This window comes from Orycteropus afer, unplaced genomic scaffold (assembly GCF_000298275.1).
Source record: "Orycteropus afer afer isolate SDZICR_OR568_19922 unplaced genomic scaffold, OryAfe1.0 scaffold00059, whole genome shotgun sequence".
Taxonomy (NCBI): Eukaryota; Metazoa; Chordata; class Mammalia; order Tubulidentata; family Orycteropodidae; genus Orycteropus; species Orycteropus afer.
In genome coordinates, this window is record NW_006921646.1 from 8,377,123 (window position 1) to 8,401,303 (window position 24,181).

The 24,181-nt window shown below is 38.3% G+C and overlaps 1 protein-coding gene across 1 annotated transcript in view; it reads left to right on the forward strand.

The window, feature by feature from the left end:
- Positions 1-24,181, forward strand: part of DNAH8 (dynein axonemal heavy chain 8) — a 423,841-nt gene that overhangs the window by 116,041 nt on the left and 283,619 nt on the right. The window contains exons 26-31 of the mRNA XM_007939462.1: positions 3,294-3,490; positions 4,244-4,370; positions 7,026-7,261; positions 9,228-9,332; positions 19,146-19,259; positions 21,052-21,114. Coding sequence (XP_007937653.1) covers positions 3,294-3,490; positions 4,244-4,370; positions 7,026-7,261; positions 9,228-9,332; positions 19,146-19,259; positions 21,052-21,114 — 842 coding nt within the window. The remainder of the gene's footprint in view (positions 1-3,293; positions 3,491-4,243; positions 4,371-7,025; positions 7,262-9,227; positions 9,333-19,145; positions 19,260-21,051; positions 21,115-24,181) is intronic.

A 24,181-nucleotide genomic window follows, 5' to 3' on the forward strand; every position in this document is an offset into this window, starting at 1 on the left:
AAAAAAAAAAAAAATGAAACAGCACCTGGTCCTGTGCCATCCTAACAATTGTTGCTATACTTGAGCCCGTGGTTGCAGCCACTGGGTCAGGTCAGTCCATCTTGTTGAGGGTCTTCCCCTTTTTTGTTTACCATCTACTTTACTAAGAATGATATCCTTCTCCAGAGACTGATCCTTTCTGATAACATATCCGAAGTATGAGAGGTTCAGTATCACCATCTTTGCTTCTGTACTTACTCCAAGACAGATTTGTTCATTCTTCTAGCAGTCCATGGTACATTCAGTATTTTTTGCCAACACACAATTCCAATGCATCAATTCTTCTGCAGTCTTCCCTATTCATTGTCCAGCTTTCAAATACATATGAGGCAATTGAAAATACCATGGCTTGGATTGTTTTTTTTTTTGTTGTTGTTATGTGTTGTCGAGTCAGACCCAACTCAAAGTGACTCCTCCTTGGGTTTCTGAGGTGGTGATTGCCCCACCTTCCTTCTGAGGAGTGGCTGGTGGGTTTGAACTGCCAGTCTGCCAGTTAGCAGTCAAGTGCCTAAGGATTGGCACACTTTAGTCTTCAAAGTGACATCTTTGCTCTTTAACACTTTAAAGAGGTCTGTTGCAGAAGATTTGCCCAGTGCAACACATCGTTTGATTTCTTGACCACTGCTTCGATGAATGTTGATTGTGGATCCAAGTTAAATCAAATCCTTGACAGCTTCAATCATTTCTTCATTTACTGGGATGCTTCTTATTGGTCCTGTTGTGAGGATTTTTGTTTTCTTTATATTGAAATGTAATCCATACTGAAGACTGTAGTCTTTGATCTTCATCACTATGTGCTTCAAATCTTCTTCACTTTCAGCAAGCAAGGTTGTGCGGTTAATGAGTCTTCCTCCAATTCTGATGCTTTGCTATGAGCTTATGTGTGTGTGTGTGTGTGTATGTGTATATATATATATATATACACACACACACACACACACAAACAAACTCATTGCCGTCAAGCTGAGTTGGAACTCATAGCAACCCCCATTGGGTTTCCAAGGTAGTAAATCTTTACAGAAGTAGATTGCCCAGTCTTCCTTCCAAGGAGTGGCTGGTGGGTTTGAAGTGCCAGCCTTCTGATTAGCAGTCAAATGCCTTAGGCATTATGCTATCAGAGCTCCTATAAACTCATATAGTGAAGAGGAATTAATAGAAACATAATTATAATACAGTGATAAGTCCTGCATCAGAGGTACTTGCAAAGTTGCCTGAGCACTGAAGTGTAAACTGAAGAGAACAATCAGGGAGTGACATATGAGGTAGGTCTTGAAGGATGAGTTGTGGTTTGGTGGACAGAGCAAAGTAAATTCCAGGCAGGAAGAATAGACCCTGATGCTAAGGGGTTTGGAGTTGAACCTGCAGTTGAGATGTTGGAAAGTCAAATCCCTAGAGGTTAATGTAAATGAGTGACCTGGGCTTAGAAGTCAACAAAGGATGTCCCTTGTAAAGACACTAGTGAGCTTCAGCTAATGGTTGTTGTGCAGGAATGTCCAGTGCCCAGTAGTACTGCTGGATTACAGCATTTTAAAAGAGAATTTGGAAACCAGGAATTTTATGTGAAATTCTGTATTTTTGGTTGTTAACAACTGTTTTTTAAAAAAGTAAAATGCTGAATGAAAAAACAAAACAAAACCCGTTGCCATCAAGTCAATTCTGACTCATGGAGACCCTATAGGACAGAGTAGAATCACCCTATAGAGTTCCCAAGGCTGTAATTTTTACGGAAGCAGGCTGCCACATTTTTCTAGCACACAGGGGCTGGTGGGTTTGAGCTGCTTACCTTTTAGCAGCTGAGCACTTAACCACTGCACTACCAGCTAAACAAAAAGATCTGTGTTGTTTCTGCTTGATGGAGAATGTTTGAGAGTTTGATCAGGAAAGTGACATGACCAGATTTGTATTTTGGCAAGAGATGTTTTATAATAGTGGAAGCAGGTAGAGGCTTTTTTTTTTCTTCTGAGTCTTGCGCATTTTACATCTTTGACAGGGTACATACAAGCTTACCACTTTTCTGTTGCTCATTGTATATAAAATATTTTAGTTTTCCTTCTCTGAATGGTTTCTTCCTTGCACAGGTTCTTGCTTCTGTAGATTTTACTGTAGTTATTTCATGATCTCTATATTTGTTGTTGTTGTTATTTGCCATCGTATACCAGAGGTTATATTAATGAACATATGTTCTCTTCTTTAATTTTCACTGCATATCTGTAAAGATTAAATAACTGGCCTAAGTTCTGGTAGCATAGTGCCTAAGGCATTTGACTGCTAAACAGAAGGCTGGTAGTTCAAACCCACCAGCCACTTCTCAGAAGGAAGATTGGGCAATCTACTTCCGTAGTGATACCACTTCGGAAACCCAAGGAGGGGTCGCTATGAGTTGGATCCGACACAACGGCAGTGAGTTTGGTTTTTGGAAGATCATTTAGAGTCCCTTGATGGCACAAATTGTTAATGACTTGACTACTAGTTGAAAGATTGATGTATTTGAACCCATTCAGAGGTGCCTCAGAAAACAAGCCTGGCATTCTGCTTCTGAAATATCACAACCTTGAAAACTCTGTGTAGCAGTTCTACTCTGTAGACCATGGGGTCACCATGAGCAGGAATTGACTCAATGGCAGCTAACAACAAGAGGGTTATTTGAGTGATTTGTGTGGTGCTTCTCACCCTTATCCACCATGCTATTAAGTGGAATAGCAATTTTAATTCTTTAACCTTTCAATCTTTAACCTTTCTTTGGAGTACCTGGGTGGTACAAGTGAGTAACATGCTCAGCTGATAACTGAAAGGTTAGGGGTTCAAGTCCACCCAGAGGTGCCTGGGAAGAAAACTCTGGTGATCCACTTCTGAAAAATCAGCTATTAAAAGCCCTATGGAGCACTGTTCTACTGACATACACAGCGTTGTGAGTTGGAGATGAATTGACAGCAACTAGTAACCTTTCTTGGGAGCTTGAGAGAGCTTTTTTTTTTTCATTTGTTTTACTTTTGGGGTCATTAATTATTGTCTTTCTAATCTCCTCTCTGAATAACACAGATTTTCTGCATGAAGGAAACCTAAACTTCAAAATCTGATAGAATAGTTTAATAAGAGTAAGTGAAGATACTAAGAGAACAGCCCCTAATTATTCAGAGGGAGAATATTGAAGAAAATCCTATTTGAAAGAAATATATAAATATTAAAATTGATAGTATTTAAAATTGAATATAGAAATTATTTACAGTTTTTTTTTTTTTTAAATCCATTTTTAGAATCTTTTGAAGAAATTATTCCTGCGAGGAAACTGAAGAATTTTTACCCCGGTGTAGCAGAACACAAGGATATTTCTAAGTTGGTCCTCCTCCTTTCATCCTCTGTGAATTCTCTAAGAAAGGCGGCTCATGAAGCCCTGCAGGACTTCCAGAAGTACAAGACTCTCTGGACAGAAGACCGAGATGTGAAAGTGAAGGTATATTTCAGCTGGTAATAAAAGTCTGTGATGCAGTTTGGGTTTTAAATGTTTATAGCTAACTCTTCAAGGGGGGGTGGCAAAAAAAAAATACCAGTGATAATAACAGATACTAATGAGAAGAAGACCTATAAATGCCAAGCACCTGACAGGTTAGCTCATGTAATTGTCACATTGACACTAAGGCAGGTGGTAAGAATGATGCTCAGACAGATTCAATTAAATTTGCTTAAACACTCGAATACTGATTTGTGTCAGTTACTGCCAGAGGCCAGGTATGCAAGGATGAGTCACACTTATCTTGACCCAGCTGTCTTTTTGGTTAAAGACTCAAGAAAACTTTAGCACTCTGACTAATGATCATACTATGCTATGAAACTCCCTCAAAAAGCCTCCTTTCCCAGTCCTACCAGGATATTCCATTCTTTACTGTGTCTCTGGCCTAATGGCACACACAAGGGTAAAAGTATTAAAAATGCAATTTTCTAATTTAACCATTACAGTGAAACCTGTGTGAGCTGGAACTTGACAGGATTACCTTGTTTTTCCCAGTTTCCTAAGTTTTCTGCCTTTCACAGGGTGCAGTCTTACTACTTTTCTGTTGCTCGTTTTAATGGAAAATATTTGAGTTTCCCTTCTCTGACAGGTTTTCTGCCTTACTCAGGCTCTGGCTTTCCCAGGCTTTTACTGTATAAACATAAGATTTATACTGTCAAAAAAATTAAACATTGATTCACTTTTTCCTTACTACAGGAATTTTTGGCTAACAACCCCTCTCTGACTGAAATCAGATCAGAAATTCTACACTATGCTACTTTCGAACAGGAGATTGAAGAACTGAAGCCTATTATTGTTGTAGGAGCACTTGAATTGCATACAGGTACTTAAAATTAAAAATGTTAATTGTGCAAAGTATCTATATTTTCATACAGCAAAACCAAACCCATTGCTGGTTTAGTTGTTGAGTTGATTCTGACTCATAGCGACCCCACAGGACTGAGTAGAACTGTACCACAGAGTTTCCAAGACTCTGAATCTTTACAGAAGCAAGCTGCTGCATCCTTCTCCTGTGGAGCAGCTAGTGGGTTCAAACTGCCCACTTTTCAGTTAGCAGTGGAGCGCTTAACCACTGCACCAGTGGGAGTCTTACTCCCACTCAAATGACTAAGATAAAACAAAAAAGAAAAACTTAGAAAATGAAAAATGTTGATGAGGATGTGAGGAAATTGAGACCCTTATCCATTGCTGGTGGGAATGCAAAATGGTACAGCCATTATGGGAAATAGTTCCTCAAAAGCTGAAGGTAGAATTACCATGTTGCTGTCATTGTGTGCTGATTCATAGCGACCCTATAGAACAGAGTAGAAAATCCCCACAGGGTTTCCTAGGCTGTCTTTATGGGAACAGAGCACACGGTCTTTTTCCCAAGAAGCCCCTGGTAGGTTTGGTAAGTAGCCGAGAACTTAATCCTTGTGCCACCAAGGCTCCTTCTGCTCACACTTAGCATAGTACCTGGAAAATAGTTGATGTTCAATAAATATTAAATATTATTGCTGTTACTATTATTATATATACCACAAAGGGATTTAAGTTGGGGAAAAGTCACAGATACTTGAAGGGATTATTTAGCTAGAAATCAGAAGTTATACATCAGGGTCAAAGATTCCAAGAAGTTCTGTAGAACTCCTATGATTTATTTATTTTTATCTCTTTTTTGTTTCCTCAGTAGATAGCGCTATGATCCTTAACACAAAAGGCAACTGTAGCATAGTATTATGGTGGACCAGGTTCCTTGTTTGTAGAGAAAGGAAGCTAAAAAATGGACCAGGTGACAATAGTTATAAAGATAGAGGAAGCTGACTGAATTCCTGGGGTCTGAGGAATTCAAGGGGCCTATGAGGCATGGTGTTTCATGAGATGTGATCTCATAGCCTCAATCAACAAGTTGGGTGTGAAGTTCTTCTCAGGGTACACTTTCCTTTGTTCCTTTGTCCTGTTGTAAGTTAGGAAAGGAGCAGTCCATATTTGAAGCTTGGCAGGGATGGGAAGTGTATGGGGTGCTGAGAGGAGAAAAAAGGAATGGGCAAGGATTGAGGAAAAGGAGTTGACTATTTAGAATTGTTTTGTTTGCAAGGAACAGAAACTCATTTGAAAAAAGGTACATCACAGAATCCAAGATGCAACTGGACCATTGGAATGGCCCAGGAAAGTAGAGGAAGTTGAGGAAGTCATTTCTCTTTGCCTCTCATTTCTTCTCTTTCCAAAACCAAACCAAACTCACTGCTGTTGAGTCAGCTCCAACTCATAGTGACCCCTCCTTGGGTTTCTGAGGCAGTATCACTATGAAATAGATTACCCAATCTTCCTTCTGAGGAGTGGCTGGTGGATTTGAACCACCAGCCTTCTGGTTAGCAGTCAAATAAATGCCTTAGGCACTATGCCACCAGAGCTCCTTGGTCATGACTTTTTCTGCTTCTCAGACACATGGCTCTCTCTCAGTTCTCATTCCAAACTCTCAGGGAAGGGCTTTGATTAATCCCTAATAGTTCAAGATTGATCTGGACAATCTGCTAGATCTAGGATATGGAGTCAGGTTATATATATATATATATACCCTAACCATGTGGATGAAGTAGGGAGTGTTGTGACAAGAAAACCATAGGCAGGGTTTGCCAGACAAAACAGATTTCACTTCACTGTGTGAGGTTACCTAGAGGAAAATAGGGGAATGAGTAAGAGCTGCTAATGGGATGGCCAGGAGCTCTGGTAGCGTAGTGGCTAAGGCACTCCACTGCTAACCAGAAGGCTGGTGGTTCAAACCCACCAGCCACTCCTCAGAAGGAAGGTTGGGCAATCTACTTTCATAGTGATACCGCCTCGGAAACCCAAGGAGGGGTCGTTTTGAGTTGGGTCCGACTCGACGGCACATAACAACAACAACAACAAATGGAATGGCCAGATACCCAGCAAGGACAATGCTAGAACAAATTTCAGAAATTCTTCCCCATAGGTTATGGTCTATTTTTCATGCACAGCTTAACATACTCCATGGAGATAGGAAGTCTTCAAAATCTCATGTGTATTTTACCCTTATAGCACATCTAGTTCAGACTAACCAAATTTCAACAGTCTCACATGGCTCGTGACAATGCAATTGGACAGTGCAGTTCTAGACATTCAGTGACACAATAAGTAGTTTCAGAATACATTAAGTCCTTGGGTTACCAACATCTAATTTACAGACAACTCATAATTGCCCTTTAATGTTATGTAAATTTGCCCTCTCTTTGAAAACTTTGAAGCAACCCCTCCTCAAAACAAATTCTTCATCAAAATCACCTTCACTTGTTACACTTGCAGCTTTTAAATCACTGAAAAGCCTTGGAGTCTTTTCTTGCACTAAAGAAAGGTTAAACAAGAACTGTATGTGAATGTCCTGACTTACCTATAAAGACACACTTAGGAACTGATCTCCTTTGTAACCAGAGACTGCCTGTATCAGTTAAATTCTATTTTTATCTTTTGTCTTTACCAGAGCCAATGAAATTGGCCTTATCAATTGAGGCTAAGGCATGGAAGATGTTGCTCTGTCGATATCTGAATGAAGAATACAAAAAGAAAATGTCAGACATGATAACATTTATCAATGAATACTTAAAAAAATTATCAAGGCCTATTCGTGATTTAGATGATGTCAGATTTGCAATGGAAGCTTTAGCCTGTATCCGTGATAATGAAATTCAAATGGATATGACTTTGGGACCAATTGAAGTAAGACATGATTATATTTTTTGCACTTAAAATATTATTTGTTTATTTTTATTGTGAATAGAGACATACTAAAGTGACTCTGTTAACATATTTCTTCATCTGCTTTATGGCACATTCTTCCTACGTCTTGTTTCTGATGTTGTCTTTGGGAGAATTTTGACAATTATTAACAGTCAAGGATGTACAAAGGAATATTAATATGTTAAAAATACTGTGTTGTGCTAGACAGTGTTTAACTTTTTATACCTGCACCAATGTTTTATGGAAAGGAACAGTTGCACTCTCTCATGTCAATCCCAGCATGTCAGGCAATTCCCCAAATATCTTTGGCTCATTCATGTTATGTGTCTCACTCATGATCAATGGCATACCAAAGACAAAGTGGTAGAAGCAGCCCATCTAGGCTCAAGTGTAAACTGCAGCAATTATTTGGAATAAAAGATTTTTTCAAGGAGGAGTATCATATTAGTTTTCTATTACTGCTATAACAAATTACCACAGTCAGGTGGCTTAAAACAGTACGCATTTATTATCTTACAGTTCTGGAAGTCAGAAATGCAAAAATTGGGTCTTTTCTGGGGGTAAACACAAAGTACTGGTAAGGCTGTATTGGAGGCTCTGGGGAAAATCCGTTTATTGCCTTTTCCAGCTCTAGAGACTGCCCACATTCCTTGGCTCATGGGCCCCCTTCACCAATGACATTGCTCCTGCCTCTGCTTGTGTCCTCACATCTTCTCTGACTTTCTTGTCTCCATTTTTCCCTTACATGACCCTTGATTACATTGGGCCCACTGATTTAATCGAGGGTAATCTCCTTATCTCAAGATCCTTAATTTAACCACATTTGCCAAGTTCCTTTGGCCATGGAAGGTAACATATTCACAGGTTCTAGAGATTAGGATATGGACATCTTTGGGGGAAGGAAGAATTACTCTGTATACCACGAGTATTTTGTCACTAAATTGTTCAGAATTTCTGGCTCATGGTGATAATAAAAATCGGACAGACTCTTAATTAATTTTATGGTTATTTTTAAATTCTCTATAGACTGTGCTCTGGTAGCGTAGTGCCCAAGACACTGAACTGCTAACCAGAGGGCTGGCGGTTCATACCCACCAGCCACGCCTAGGAAGGAAGGTTGGGCAATCAACTTCCATAGTGATACTGCCTCGGAAACCCAAGGAGGGGTCGCTGTGAGTCGAGTCCTACTCAACGGCACATAAAAACAACAACATAGACTGTGGATCTTCTTATTGCTTGCAATGCCTGAGAAAGATCACTTCCACTGTCCCCTCTTGGTATCCAGTGCTCATGACTGTTTTATGCTTTCTTGAATACATTTAGAGTTTATACTCTTTGGTAGCTAATGATCCTCATGCCTTTATTATTTCTTTAAATTTTAGTATTTGGAATTTTTTGGATACTGACCACCTCAAGAATTAATAAATTATCATACAAGTTTTTTTTTTTGTTTTCATAATTGTGGAAGATTAATTCTTCAGCATAAATTCTCCTAGTAAAGCCAATTACCAATCAACACCTTTAATTATTTAACTATTTTAGTTTGGAGAATTAACCACATCATTTTATTCTGTTCCTTTTATAGCTAACCCACATTTTATTAGAATATGAGAAAATAACCTGCATAGGTCAAGGAAGAAAAAGAAAGAAAATGATGTTAGAGTATTTTCTAGGATAGTATTTCTCAATATGATCCATGTCCATCTCCAGCAGAATAACATGAGTGCTTATTAGATGCAAATTTCAGAACCTCAGATCTACAATCAATATCTGATGGTTAGTGAGAGTTTAGAGATGCTTTTTATATAGGCTTAATTTTGGGAAGCACTCCTCTAGAATATGTTCTCCTTTGCTAAGACATAGGATTCTTTTTCTAGAAGGCATCTTAGTCATTTAGCATTTGCTTTCCCTTCTGACGTTTTTGAACTCCATCTCCACTTCTCAGGAAGCCTACGGTATTTTAAACAGATTCGAAGTTGAAGTAACCAAAGAGGAATCAGAAGCAGTTGATACCTTGAGATATTCTTTCAACAAATTGCAGAGCAAAGCTGTAAGTTAAAATTTAATTCTAATGTTTTTTATTTTATACTTTTGTAGGCCTACTACATATCATTATAATAGTTGTATTGGGATGTAACTATAAAAGTCACCATTTCAAAGTATATAATTCAGTGGTTTTCAGTATATTCATAGAATTGTACAACCACCATTATCTAATTTTAAAACATTTTCATCACCCCCAAAAGAAACCTCTCACTCCATCCTGTGGTAACCAATAATCTACTTCCTGTCTCTATGGAATTACCTTTTCTGGACATACCATATAAATGGAACCATATAATATGTGGTCTTTTGTAACTGGCTTCTTTCATTTAACATGTTTTCAAGGTTCATTTACATTATAGCATATGTCAACATGCACTTTATTACTTTTTAAAATGTTTTTAGTATGGTAAAATATATATGACATAAAATTTGCTATTTTTAAGTGTACAATTCAGTGGTGTTAGTTACAATGCTGTACAACCATCACCACTATGTATTTCTAGAAATATTTTATCACCTCAAACAGAAACTCTGATCATTAAGCAATAACTCCCTATTCTCCCTTACTCCGGGTCCTGATAACTTTTAATCTTGTGTCTCTATGAAATTTCCTATTCTATTTATTTCATGTAAGTGGTATCATTTAACGTTTGTCTCTTTAACTTATTTCACTTAGCATAATGTTTTCAAGGTTTATCCATGTTGTAGAATGTACCATCCATTCCTTTCAATGGATGGATAACATTTTATTGAATGTACATATCACATTTTGTTTATCCATTTATCTGTGGATGGATATTCGGGATGTCTACCTTTTGGCTACTGTGAATAATGCTGCAATAAACATTGGTGTACAAGTGTCCGTCTGCATCTCTGCTTTCAGTTTTTCTGGATATGTACCTAGGATTGCACTTGCTGGGTCATGTGTTAATTCTAACTTTAACTTTTTTTGAGGAACTGCCACATGTTTCTACAGCAATGCCTGAGGGTTTCAATTTCTCTACTTCGTCACCAAACAACACTTATTTTCTTTCTTTCATTTTTTAACAATAACTCTCCTAGTAGGCCACCATCTGTCTGTTGGTTTGTTGTACTGTGATGGCTTGTGTTGTGCTGTGATGCTGGAAGCTATGACAGTGTTATTTCAAGTACCAGCAGGGTCATACATAGTGGACAGGTTTCAACAGAGCTTCCAGACTAAGACACACTAGGAAGAAGGACCTGGTGATCTACTTCTGAAAAACAAGAACTAGTCTGTAAAAACTTCATGGATAACATCAGATCATTGTCTAATACAGTACTGGAAGATGAGCACATCAGATTGGAAGGCACTGACCTTAATGACATGGATGGAGAAAAGTTTTCAGAACTTAGATTTGCTGATGTGCATGATTGAACTTGAGAAGAAACAGCTGCATACATCCATAAGTATTTGGAATGTAGAATGTAGGAGGTATGAATCAAGGAAAATTGGAAGTCATTAAAAAAGTAATAGAATGCTTGAAGATTGATTTCCTAGGCATTGTTGTTGTTGTTAGGCATTAGTGAGCTGAAATGAAGTGGCACTGGCCATTTTGAGTCAGAAAATGATGCTCTACCAGCTGAGATCGACAAATTGAAGAGGAAAGATGTCACATCCATTGTCAAAAAGAACATTTCAAAATCTATCCTGAAGTACAGTTCTATCTGTGATTGTATAATATCTATATGCCTACAAAGTGCACCAGTTAATGTGACTATGATTAAAATTTACACACCAACCACTAATGCAGAGAAGAAGAAATTGAAAACTTTTACCAACTTTTGCACTCTTAAATTGTTGAAATATGCAATCAAGATGTATTGATAATTACTGTAATTGAATGTGTAAGTTGGAAACAAAGAAGTATTGGTAATTAGAAAATATGGCCGTGTGATGGAAATGATGCCAGAGATCACACGATAGAATTCTGCAAGACCGATGACTTGGTAATGGTAAAGAATTATTCATCAGAAATACCTTTTTCAAACATAAATGATGACTATACACAATGACCTTGCTGAATGGAATACACAAGAACCAAATCAACGCCACCTGTGGAAAGTAATGAAGGAGAAATTCAATATAATCAGTGAGAAAAAGGCCAGAGGCCAACTGCAGAGCCATCGATTCCTCATATAAAAGTTGAAGTTGAAGCTGCAGAAAATTAAAACAAGTCCATGAGAGCCAAAGTACAACCTTGAATATATCCCATTTGAATTTAGAAACCATCTCAAGAATAGATTGGAGATACTGAACACTGATGACCGAAGACCAGAAGAGTTATAGGATAACATCAAGGACATCACACTTGAGTAAAACAGAAGGTCATTAAGAAGACGAGAAAGAAAGAAAAGACCAAAATGAGTGTCAGAAGAGACTTAGGAACTTCCTCTTCAATGGAAAGTAGCTAAAGTGAATGGAAGAAATGTGAAGTAAAAGAACTAAACAGAAGATTTCAAAGAACAGCTTGAGAAGACAAGGTTAAGTCTTACAGTGAAATGTGCAAAGATCGGCAGTTAGAAAATCAAAAGGGAAGGACACGCTTGGCATTTCTCAAACTGAAAGAACTTAAGAAAAATATTCAAACCTCGAGTTGCAATATTGAATGATTCTATGCACAAAGTCACCACTTATCTGTCAGTTTGTTGTAATGTGGTGGCTTGCATGTTGCTGTAAGGCTGGAGGTTACGCCATCAGTATTTCAAACATTGTCAGGATCATCCACGGTGGCCAGGTTTCAGTGGAGCTTCAGGACTAAGACAGACTGGGAGAAAGGATGAAGCCATCCACTTCTTAAATATTTGGCCAGTGAAAACGTTAAGAATTACAGTGTCTGATATATTACTGGAAAACTTTATGAATAGCCCTGAAACATTGTCTGATATCGTGCTGGAAGATAAGACCCTCAGGTTGGAAGGCATTCAAAATATGACTGGGGAAGAGCTGCCTCCTCAAAGTAGAGTCAACCTTAATGATCTGGATGGTGTAAAGCTGTCGAGACCTTCATTTCCTGATGTGGCACCACCCAAAATGGGAAGAAACAACTGCGAACATCCATTAATAATCAGAATGTGGAATGTATGAAGTATGACTCTAGGAAAACTGCAAATTGTCAAAAATTAGTGGAACACATAAAGATGAATATCCTAGGCATTAAAGCTGAAATGAACTGGTATTGGTCATTTTCAATCAGAAAATCATATACTCTACTATGCCAGCAATGACAGATTGAAGAGGAATGGCATCACATTCATCATCAAAAATAATGTTTTAGTATCCATCCTGAAGTACAATGCTGTCAGTGATAGGAAAATATCTATACCCCTACAAAGAAGACCAGTTAGTTAATACTACTATCATTCAAATTTATGCACCAACCACTAAAGCCAAAGATGAAGAAATTGAAGATTTTTACCAACTTCTGCAGTCTAAACTTGACCAAACATGCAATCAAAATGTATTGATTATTTCTAGTGATTGTAATATGAAAGTTGGAAATGAAGAAGCATTAGTAGTTGGAAAATATGGCCTCGGTGATAGAAATGATGCCGGAGATTGCATGATAGAATTTTGCAAGACCAACAACTTATTCATTGCAAATACCTTTTTTCGATAATATACATGGTGGCTGTATATGTGGACCTCACCAGATGGAATACACAGGAATCAAATAGACTACATCTGTGGAAAGAGGTGATGACTGGGGAACAGTCCATCAATTGCTCATATGCAAATTCAAGCTGAAGCTGCAGAAAATTAAAACAAGTCCATGGGAGCCAAAATATGACCTTGAGTTTTTCTCACCTGAATTTAGAGATCATCTGAAGAATATATTTGATGGAATTGGACACCAGTGACCAAAACCCAGAGGAGTTGTGGGGTGACATCAAGAACATAATACATGAAGAAAGCAAACTGTCATTAAAAAGACAGGAAAAGAACAAAAGGCCAAAATGGATGTCAGAAGAGACTCTGAAACTTGCTCACAAATGGAGAGTGGCTAAGGTGAATGGAAGAAATAATGAAATAGAAGAGCTGAACAGAAGATTTCAAAGGGCAGCTCAAGAAGACAAAGTCAATTATGATAACAAAATGTGCAAAGACCTGGAGTTAGAAAACCAAAAGGGAAGAACATGCTCAGCATTTCTCCAGCTGAAAGAATTGAAGAAAAAATTCAAGCCTTGAGTTGCAATATTGAAAGATTCTATGGGCAAAATATTGAATGATGCAGAAAATGTGAAAAGAAGATGGAGGGAATACAGAGTCACTGTACCAAAAAGAATTGGTTGATGTTCATCCATTTCAGGAGGTGGCACATGATCAAGAAGCAATGGTATGAAAGAACTCAGAGCTGCACTGAAGGAATTGGTCAAGAACAAAGCTCCAGGAATTGAGAGAATACCCATTGAGATGTTTCAACAACAGATGCCATGCTGGAAACACTCATTCATCTATGCCAAGACATTTGGAAGACAGCTGCCTGGCCAACTGACTGGAAGAGATCCATATTTGTACCCATTCCAAAGAGAGGCGATCCCACAGAATGTGGAAATTATCAAACAATATCATTGATATCACATGCAAGTAAAATCTTGCTGAAGATAATGGAAAAATAATTGCAGCAGTGTATTGACTGGGAACTTCCAGAAATGCAAGCTGGATTCAGCAGAGGACATGACATTGCTGATATCAGATGGATCTTGGCTGAAAGCAAGGAATACCAGAAAGATGTTTACTTGTGTTTCATTGACTATGCAAAACCATTCGATTGTATGGATCATAACAAATTGTGGTTAACATTGAGAAGAATTGGAATTCCAGAACACTTATTGTGTTCATGAGGAACCTGTACATAGACTAGGAGGCTGTCATTTTAACAGAACAAGGGGATACTGAATGGTTGAAAATCGGGAAAAGAGTGTTTCAAGGTTGTATCCTTTCACCATACTTACTCAATCTGTATGCTGAGCAAATAATCTAAGAAGCTGGACTATATGAAAAAGAACGTGGCATCAGGATTGGAGGAAGACTCATTAACAACCTGTGATATGCTGATTATACAACTTTGGTTGCTGAAAGTGAGAATGACTTGAAGCACTTACTGATGAAGATTAAAGACTACAGTCTGCAGTATGGATTACATCTCAACATAAAGAAAATGAACAAACATAAAATGAACATAAAGAAAAGGACAGCTGCACCAATAAGCAGCATCATGATAAATGGAGAAAAGATTGAAGTTGTCAAAGATTTCATGTTACTTGGTGCCACAGTGAACACCAATGGAAGCAGCAGTCAAGACATCAGATGATATATTGCACTGGGCAAATTCCCTGCAAAAGACCTCTTTAAATTGCTGAAGAGCAAAGATGCCTCTTTGAAGACTAAGGTGCACCTAACCCAAGCCATGGTATTTTCAATCGCCTCATATGCATGTGAGAGTTGGACAATGAACAAGGAAGACTGAAGAAGAGTTGATGCTTTTGAGTTGTGTTGGTGAAGAATACTGAAAGTACCATGGACTGCCAAAAGAACTAAGAAGTCTGTCCTGAAGAAACAAGACTGGCCAGACTTCATTTGGCCTACTTTGATCATGTTGTCAGAAGGGACTATTCCCTGGAGAAGGATATCATGCTTGGTATAGTGGAGGGTCAACAAAGAAAAGGGGAAGGCCATCAATGAGTGGCAGCAACAATGGGCTCAGGTATAGCAAGTATTGTGAGGCTGGCACAGGACTGAGCAGTGTTTCATTCTGTTGTACATGGGTTGCTATGAGTCAGAGCTGACTCAATGGCACCTGACAACATGGGCAAAATATGATGTAGGAAGCAACAAAAGAAGATGGAAGGAATACACAGAGCACTGGACCAAAAAGAATTGGTCAGTGTTCAACTATTTCATGATGTAGCATATGATCGAGAACAAATAGTATTAAAAGAAGAAGTCGAAGCTGCACAGAAGGACTTGGCAAAAAACAAGGCTCCAGTAAATGACAGAATACACATTGAGATGTTTCAACAAATGGATGCTTCACTGGAGGTGCTTACTTATTTATGTCAGTAGCTTTGGAAGACAGCTACCTGGCAAACTGACTGAAAGAGATCTGTATTTGTACCCATTCCAAAGAAAGGTGATTCAACAGAATGTGGTAATTACCAAACAGTATTATTAATATGACATTGTGGTAGTTAAATTTGTATGTCAACTTGGCTGGGCCTGGTTGAGTGGCTGGGCAGCTGGTGGTAGTTATTCCCCATGAGACTGGCAATCAACTCCATGATGGAATCTACCACAAGCAGCTGAGTAGCTGCCTTTGAAATGTGGTCTGCTTGCTGTATATAAGGAGAAGCCTTGGGGATAGTCTCTAGCTTATGGCATGCTTGGACTCTGCAGCTGTGTTGTTGTTCAGCACCCTGCCATGCTCTGTCTTGGGACTTAAAATGGACTTAAATTAATGGCCTGCCATGTGGTTTGGTAACATCGAGACTGTGACATTTTATTTGTCAACCTTGGGCTTGTTAACCTCAGCAGCCATCTAGCTGCCTGAGTGAAGAGATGCCTCTAGCTCCAGTGGGCCAGGAGCAGGGCCAGAGCTGGACCCCAAGGTTGAGAAGCTTTCACCCAGCCCCTAGAGCCTGCCACTTTGAACTTGGACTTAAAGCCTCCAAACTGTAAGAGAATAAACTCCTGTTTCTTAAGGCCACCTCATTTGTGGTATATTCCTCCAGGGTGGCACTAGGTAACCAGAACACACATGCAAGTAAAATTTTGCTGAAGATAATTCAGTAATGGTTGTAGCAGTACATTGACAGGTAATCTCCATAAATTCAAGCTGGATTCAGTAGAGTATGTGGAATGAGGGATATCATTGCTGATGCCAGATGGATCTTGGTTGAAAGCAAAGAATACCAGAAAGATGTTACCTGTGTTTTATTGACTATGCAAAAGTATTTGACTGTGTGGATCATAACAAATTATGGATAACCTTGCAAAGAATGGGAATTCCATAACACTTAATTGTGCTCATGAGGAATTTGTTCATAGGCCAAGAGGTGGTTGTTTGAACAGAACATGGTGATACTGTATGGTTTAAAATCAAGAAGGGTGTGCATAAGGGTTGTATCCTTTCACTATACTCATTCAATATGTATGCTGAACAAATAATCTAAGCTGGACTATATGATGAACTTGGCATCAGGATTGTAGGAAAACTCATTAACAACCAACCTGTGATATGTAGATGACATATCCTTGCTTGCTGAAAGTGAAGATGAGTTGAGGTACTTACTACTGATGAAGATCAAAGACCACAGTCTTCAGTGTGGATTGCACCTCAACATAAAGAAAACAAAAATTCTCACAACTGTACCAATGAGCAACCTCACGATAAATGGGGAAATGACTGACATTGTCAGAGATTTCATTTTGCTTGGATCCACAATCAGCACCCATGGAAGCAACAGTAATGAAATCAGACATTATATTACACTGGGAAAATGTGCTGCAAGAGACCTCTTTAAAGTGATGAGAAGCAAAGATGTCACTTTGAAGGCTAAGGTGAACCTGACCTAAGCCGTGGTATTTTCAGTCACCTCATATGCATGTGAAAGCTGAACAGTGAATAAGACCAAAGAAGAGTTGATGCTTTTGAGTTGTGGTGTTGGGAAAGAATACTGAAAGTACCATGGACTGCCAGAACGAACAAATCTGTCCTGGAAGAAGTGCAGCCAGAATGCTCCTTGAAAGCGAGAATGGCCAGACTTCGTCTCACCTGCTTTGGTTATGCTGTCAGAAGGGACCATTCCCTGGATAATAATATCATTCTTGGCAAAGTAGAGGGTCAGCAAAAAAGGGGAAGGTCCTCAACAAGATGGATTGATACTGTGGCTGCAATGATGGGCTCAGGTATAGCAAGAATAGCAAGGATAACACAGGACTGGGCAGTGTTTCATTCTGTTGTATATAGGGTTGCTATGAGTCAGAGCTGACTTGATGGCATGTAACAACAACAACATGGGCAAAAAATTGAATGATGCAGTAAACATCAAAAGAAGATGGAAGGAATACACAGTCTCTTTATCTGTAAGAAATGGTGACATTCAACCATTTCAGGAGGTAGCATATGATCAAGAATCCATGGTACTGAAGGAAGACTTCCAATCTGACTTCCAAGCTGCACTGAAGGCATTGTTGAAAAACAAGCCTCCGGGAACTGACAGAATACCAATTGATATGTTTTAAAAACAAATGCAACACCGGAAGCACACACTGATCTATGCCAATCAATTGGAAGACAGCCTGACCAGTAGTCTGGAGGAGACCCATATTTATGCCCATTCCAAAGAAAGGTGATTCAATGGAATGTGGAAATTATTGAACAGTATAATTAGTATCATAGGTAAGTAAAATTTTGCTGAAGATAATTCAAACATGGCTGCAGCAGTATATCAACAAGAAACTGCTAGAAATTCAATTCAGATTCAGAAGAGGATGTGGAACACAGGACATTATTCCTGATGTCAGAAGGACCATCTTGGCTGAAAGCAGAGAATACTAGAAAGATGTTTATCTACTTGTTATTGACTCTGCAAAGGTATTTGACTGTGTGGGTGGATCATAACGAATTATGGATGACATGGGCAAAGAAAGGGAATTGCAGAATACATAATTGTGCTCATGAGGCATCTGTACATAGACCAAGAGTTGTTTGAACAGAACAAGGGGATACTATATGGTTAAAATCAAGAAAAGTGTGTGCCAGGGTTGTATCCTTTCACCATACTTATTCAATCTGCATGCCGAGCAAATAAGAAGTTGGACTATATGAAGAAGAGCATGGCATCAAGATTCGGGGAAGACTCACTAACAGCCTACATAGATTGCTCAACGTTGCTTGAAAATGAAGAGGATGAAGCACTTATGAAGATCAAAGATTACAGCCTTCAGTATGGCTTACACCTCAACATAAAGAAAACAAAAATTCTCACAACTGGACCAATAAGCAACATCATGATAAATGGAGAAAGAATTGACGTAGTCAAGAATTTTATTTCATTTGGCTCCATAATCAGTGCCCATGGAAGCAGCAGTCAAAAAATCAAATGACGCATTGCACTGGGCAAAAGACCTGTCAAGTGTTCAAAAGCAATGATGTCACTTTGAAGACTAATGTGTGTCTGATGCAAGCTATTGTACTTTTAATTGCCTCATATGCATGTGAAAGTTGGACAAAGAATAAAGAAGACACAAGAATTGATGCCTTTGAATGATGGTGAAGAATATTGACTACTGTATAACAGGAGCTGCCAGAACCAACAAATCTATTTTGGAAGAAGTCTAGCCAGAAATCTCCTGGGCCTATAGTAGTAACAGTGATGGCCCTATCAGGGTCAATTGGAAAACTATTTTCAAACTGCAGTTTCAGTGAAAATTACTTTGCCTCTGGATCATCCTGTAGGATGATTTGAGTTTCCTTTTGGTAAATTAAGATGCTCTAGTGGTGTAATGCCTAAGGCATTTGACTGCTAACCAGAAGGCTATTGGTTCAAACCCACCAGGCACCCCTCAGAAGGGAGATGGGACAATCTACGTCTGTAAAGATTTATCACCTCGGAAAGCCAATGAGGATCACTATGAGTCGGAATCAACTTGATGGCCGTGAGTTTGGTTTGTTTGTTTATTTTTATTATAAATACCTTTACAGAGATATCTTTGTACACATAAGACTCTTGTGAGATATTTCTCATTTTAATAGATTACTTTCATCCTAATGTTATGTATTCTTTTTTATTTCAGGTTTCTGTACAAGATGAACTAGTTCAAGTGCAGCCAAAGTTTAAAAGCAACTTATTAGAATCTGTGGAAATTTTTCGTGATGATGTTTCAAACTTTGCAGAGTCATATGATGCGGTAATTTAGCTATTTACAAACTGTATGTTAAGATTTGACTGTTAAAAGGAGCAATAGCTTTGGAGATTGTATATGGAACAAAAGAACTGTCCTTTCTCAGGATCAAAATTCTCATAGTAAAAAATATAACAGTTATTGGGAAGCAGTAAGAAACGATCAATGCCCTAGACCAAGGTATTGGAATCCTTGGGTGGTGCAAACAATTAATGCTCTTGGCTTCTAACCAAAGAGTTGGAGGTTTGAGTTTACCCAGAGGCACCTGGGGAGAAAAGGCTAGTGATCTACTTCTGAAAAATTAGCCATGGGAAACCCTATGGAGCACAGTTCTACCTTGACACACATGGAGTTGCCATGAGTTGGAGTTGACTCAATGGCAGTTGTTACCAGGGTATCAGAACTGATGTTTCATTTTCATTATCTTCTAGAGAACCAAAAGTTTCACTGGATATAAATCATTAATGTCATAGTGGGTTAGTCCCATACATTACACATCCTTTATTTTTACTGATAATGCTTCACTTCCTTGAAGTTAAACTCACAAAGTTCCCCTAAAACAGTCTAATTTTTTTTAGTGCTCATAATGGATCTGGATTCCTAAGATGACTTATGGGTTTTGTGTTACATATATAGCACTTTTTTTTTTTTTAAACAAAACATGTACTAAACTTACCTCTTTAAGTTGGATTAATCAACATTTGATTGCCTATTACTCTGTTATTCTGGGAGTCTCATCTATTATTTGTTGTTGTTGTTATGTGCTGTTGAGTCAGACCCAACCCATAGTGACCCCTCCTTGGGTTTCTGAGGTGGTATTTCTATGGAAGTAGATTGCCCACCCTTCCTTTGGAGGAGTGGCTGGTGGGTTTGAACTGCCAGCCTTCTGATTAGCAGTCAAGTGCATTAGGCACTATGCTACCAGAGCTCCCCATCTATTATTTACCATCTCTATAATATTCATAATTATAGGTTGAGGGGAAGACCCTCAGCAAGATGGGCTGACACAGTAACTGAGGATGATTCAGGACTTCTCAGTGTTTCATTCTATTGTACATATGGTCGCTATGAGTTAGAACTGTCTCGACAGCACCTAACATCAACATAATAGTCATGATGGTACAGATTGTGTTAATATCCTTAATACCCTTCATTTTCTATGGGAAATAGTTCTTGTTATTTTAATGTCACTATATGGGAAGTTCTTTCATTCCTTTCATCATTTTGGTGTACTTTGAGGGCTGTTTTCTTGCTCATGGCCACCACAGTTTACCCTCTGCTTCTGCTCTGTATTCAACAAACATGCATCTCTGTTCCCATATTGAGTCAATATGGGTAAGAAAGCTATTTTCAGAACTCTGTCAGTTATTTTAATATACAACTAGTACATCATCAGTCATAATAATAAGTGAAATTAAGCAGAGTTTTCATGGCACAAATTTCATTCAAGACGTAATTTTGTCTCCTTTGTGTTAGCTATGTCAAGGTCCTTTAAAAAGGAATGGAAACTAGAGTGATGAAAATGTTCTAAAATTGATTATGTTCATCGTTGCACAACTCTGAGTATTCTAGAAACCCATTCAATTGTGCACTTTAAATGGGTGAATTGTATAGTACATGAATTATATCTCAATAAAGCTGTAACAAAAACTGAATGAAAGCTTCATATTAATGGAGCAAAATTGGATAATTTAAATTTTAAAAATAATTTTTGTTTATTTAAAAGGGAATAGATAAAAATAATAATGTGACAAATGCATATGAGTAATTAGAATGTAGATTATATTATTAATTACAGGAAGGACCCATGGTTCCAAATATACCACCCCAAGAAGCCAGCAACAGGCTACAGATATTTCAGGTAAAAACCACTTTTTTTTTTTTTTTTGTTACATTGATAATGTTTTGTTATTTTTTAAAGAATGGTTTTAGGGACAATTTAATGTGTTTAAAAACTTTTAATAGAAAAGTTAATGTTTAAAGTATATGCAGATTTTAATTGTATTCTAATTTACCAAATGATATTATTGATTCCTTCTCTGTATCCTTCTATATTCTTCTCCATAAAATGTGTCTCAGTATTTTTAGAGAACAGATTGGTTTTGAACTGAAATGTGTACTTTATTCTAGTTCCATTTATCTCTCTTGATATGTAGAGTGATAAAAAGTTTATAGTATGATCAAATTTATAGAAACATGATTTTAAATATTGACAAATGGTTTCCCTGCCTTCTTGCCTTCTTTCTGTATTTATTTTTTTCCCCTCTGTATCTGTCACTTTAAACTCCTCCACCTCTGTGTCTTGCCCCAGACTCTACCATACTCATTGGATCAGGCCAACCATTCACTATCATTTTTTGTACTCAGATTTCTGAGAATATCCTGGATAGATTGAGAGGAAAAATGTGGAACAAAATTCAAGAACATGAAAATGTTCTTGAATTACTGGTTGGATAGAAGCTGGTGGAAACCCCAAGATTATGGCCCCAAGTTATCCTTAGTGGCTGGAACTGGACTAACTTCTGTGCATTAGCTCTCAGCTAAACAGTCGAAAGACCTACAAGCAGAACACCTACCCCAGGGAGATGCACCTAACTACCCTAGGGAGATACACCCCCTAGATCAATCAACCAAGAGACATCAGAAGGGCAGCATTTGCATAAAGGGAAAGTTAGACAGACAGGAATGCATAGATAAGAAAGGCACAAGGAAGGGATAGTCACAGGGAGGAGATGAGAGAACTTTTTATGTTTGGGGATTGTAATCGAAGCTGCTAAACCAAATGTGTGTAAACTGTGTGTGTAAAACGAATCTGCTTTGTAAATTTGCACTCACATCACAATAAAATTTTTTTTAAAAAGATTGCTGAGAATATCTGGGGAAAAATCACACCCTTTTGGATTATTGTTTTGCAGATTCATGGATTCCTATGTAAACTAACCTCTTAGAAACTTCAGACAATTATTTGTTCCTGTTCTTTTTACTGTTTCCTGTACAGTGACTGTACAATATATTCTTTTTATGCTTCCTGTCCTACTTGCATTCTCATTCATTAAAATATATCTATCACATGCCCACTATGTGACTTTGTCCATAGAAAGATGATTAAAAAATGGTTGTTGCCTTTAAGCTGGTAAAATCTGGTAGAGAAATAGAAAGCTAGAGGAAATTGCAAAACTATGTTGAGTGCTGTGGTCTATGTATGGCACTGTGTTGTGGGAACACATGTAAGGGGTTCCCATGCAGATGGGGCCTGGCAGGATAGACAGAGAATGTTCCTGGAAGAGGAGGCTTCTCAGGTGTGTCTTGAAGGACTAATCAGAGTCAGACTAATCAGAGAAGGGGAAAAGGTAATTTGGGCAGAAGTTGTAACTCTTACAAAGGACTAAGAGTGAGGAGCCTGTCAGGGAGATGTAGGGAATGTAGTCTTCGGGTGGTGCAAAATTTAAGAACTTGGCTGCCAACCAAAAGATTAGAGGTTCAAGTCCACCCAGAGGTACCTCAGAAGAAAGTCCTGTGATTTACTTCTGAAAAATCAGCCATTGAAAACCCTGTGGAACACAGTTCAATTCTGCCACACATGAAATTGTCATGAGTTGAAATTGACTTGACAGCAACTAGTTTTTTGAGGAATGTAGTAGGGGCTGCAGCAGGCAAAGTGGATAGTGAGGAAGGATAGGGCAGCACAGCAGACATAGTCCACTAATGGAGGGCCGCATATGCTTTAATAAAGAGTTTGATCCTATCTAATAGGTTAGATGGCTTTAAATAGGAAGTGATATGATCAGATTTGAACTTTTAAGAGTTGTGTTTTTAAGATTTATCTGGGACTAATCTGGTAGCATAGTGCCTAAGGCACTTCACTGCTAACCAGAAGGCTGGAAGTTGAAATCCACCAGTCACTCCTTGGAAGGAAGGTTGGGCAATCTACTTCTGTAGTGATACCCCCTTAGAAACCCAAGGAGGGGTTGTTATGAGTCAGGGCCAACTTGATGACAAACAACAGCAATAATGTGAAGAATAGTTTTGTGTGGGGAGGACAGTTAAACTGATGGCAGTTTCAGTAATACAACCAAGAAACTGTAAAGAAACCAAGCAAGTGGCATTTGAGATGAAGAAAGCTGGATGGATCATGAGATTATTAAGGAGTCAGAATTGATAGGCTTAGAGCCTGGGTTGAGGGAAAAAGATCAAGGTTTCCAGCTTGGGCAATTAAAAGGTAGAGCTGTTTTTGAAGTTATTTATTTCTTGGGGGTGTTATAACAACATACCACAAATTGAATGGCTTTCAAGAACAGGAATTTATTGTTTCACAGGAGGCTAGAAGTCCAAATTCAGGGTGTCTGCAGGGCCATGCTATCTCTCTGTTGGCTCTAAGGGAATATCGTTCCTTGTATTTTTCAACTTGTGTAGCCATGGGTGTTTCTTGGCATTCCGTGGCTTGTAGGTAGATCCTCACATGGTGTTTTCCTCCTGTGTATGACTCTGATTCTGTGTTTGTTCTTCTTTTTTATAAGAAAGACTCCACTCAGAAGAGATTAGGACTAGTACTTGCCTTACTCTGGTATGATTTAACTGATAATATCTTCAAAGAAAGACCCTATTTCCCAAATAAGGTCACGTTCACAAGTACAGAGGTTAGGACTTTATCCTGTCTTTTTTGGGGGCATAATTCAATTCATAACAGAGGATATTGCATTAATCAAAGTGAGAGGTTCAGATGAGAGTGGTAACATCAGAGTTGATAAGAAATGGTTGGATCCTGGGTATATTTTGAAGGAGATGGACTTTCTTTTTTTTTTTCCTCTCTCTCTTTTTTTTTTTTAAATTGTGATTTGGGTAAAGATTTACAGAGCAAATTCACTTTCCATACAGCAGTTTACATATACTTTGTCTCATAACATTGACCACAGTTTACCACAATGCAA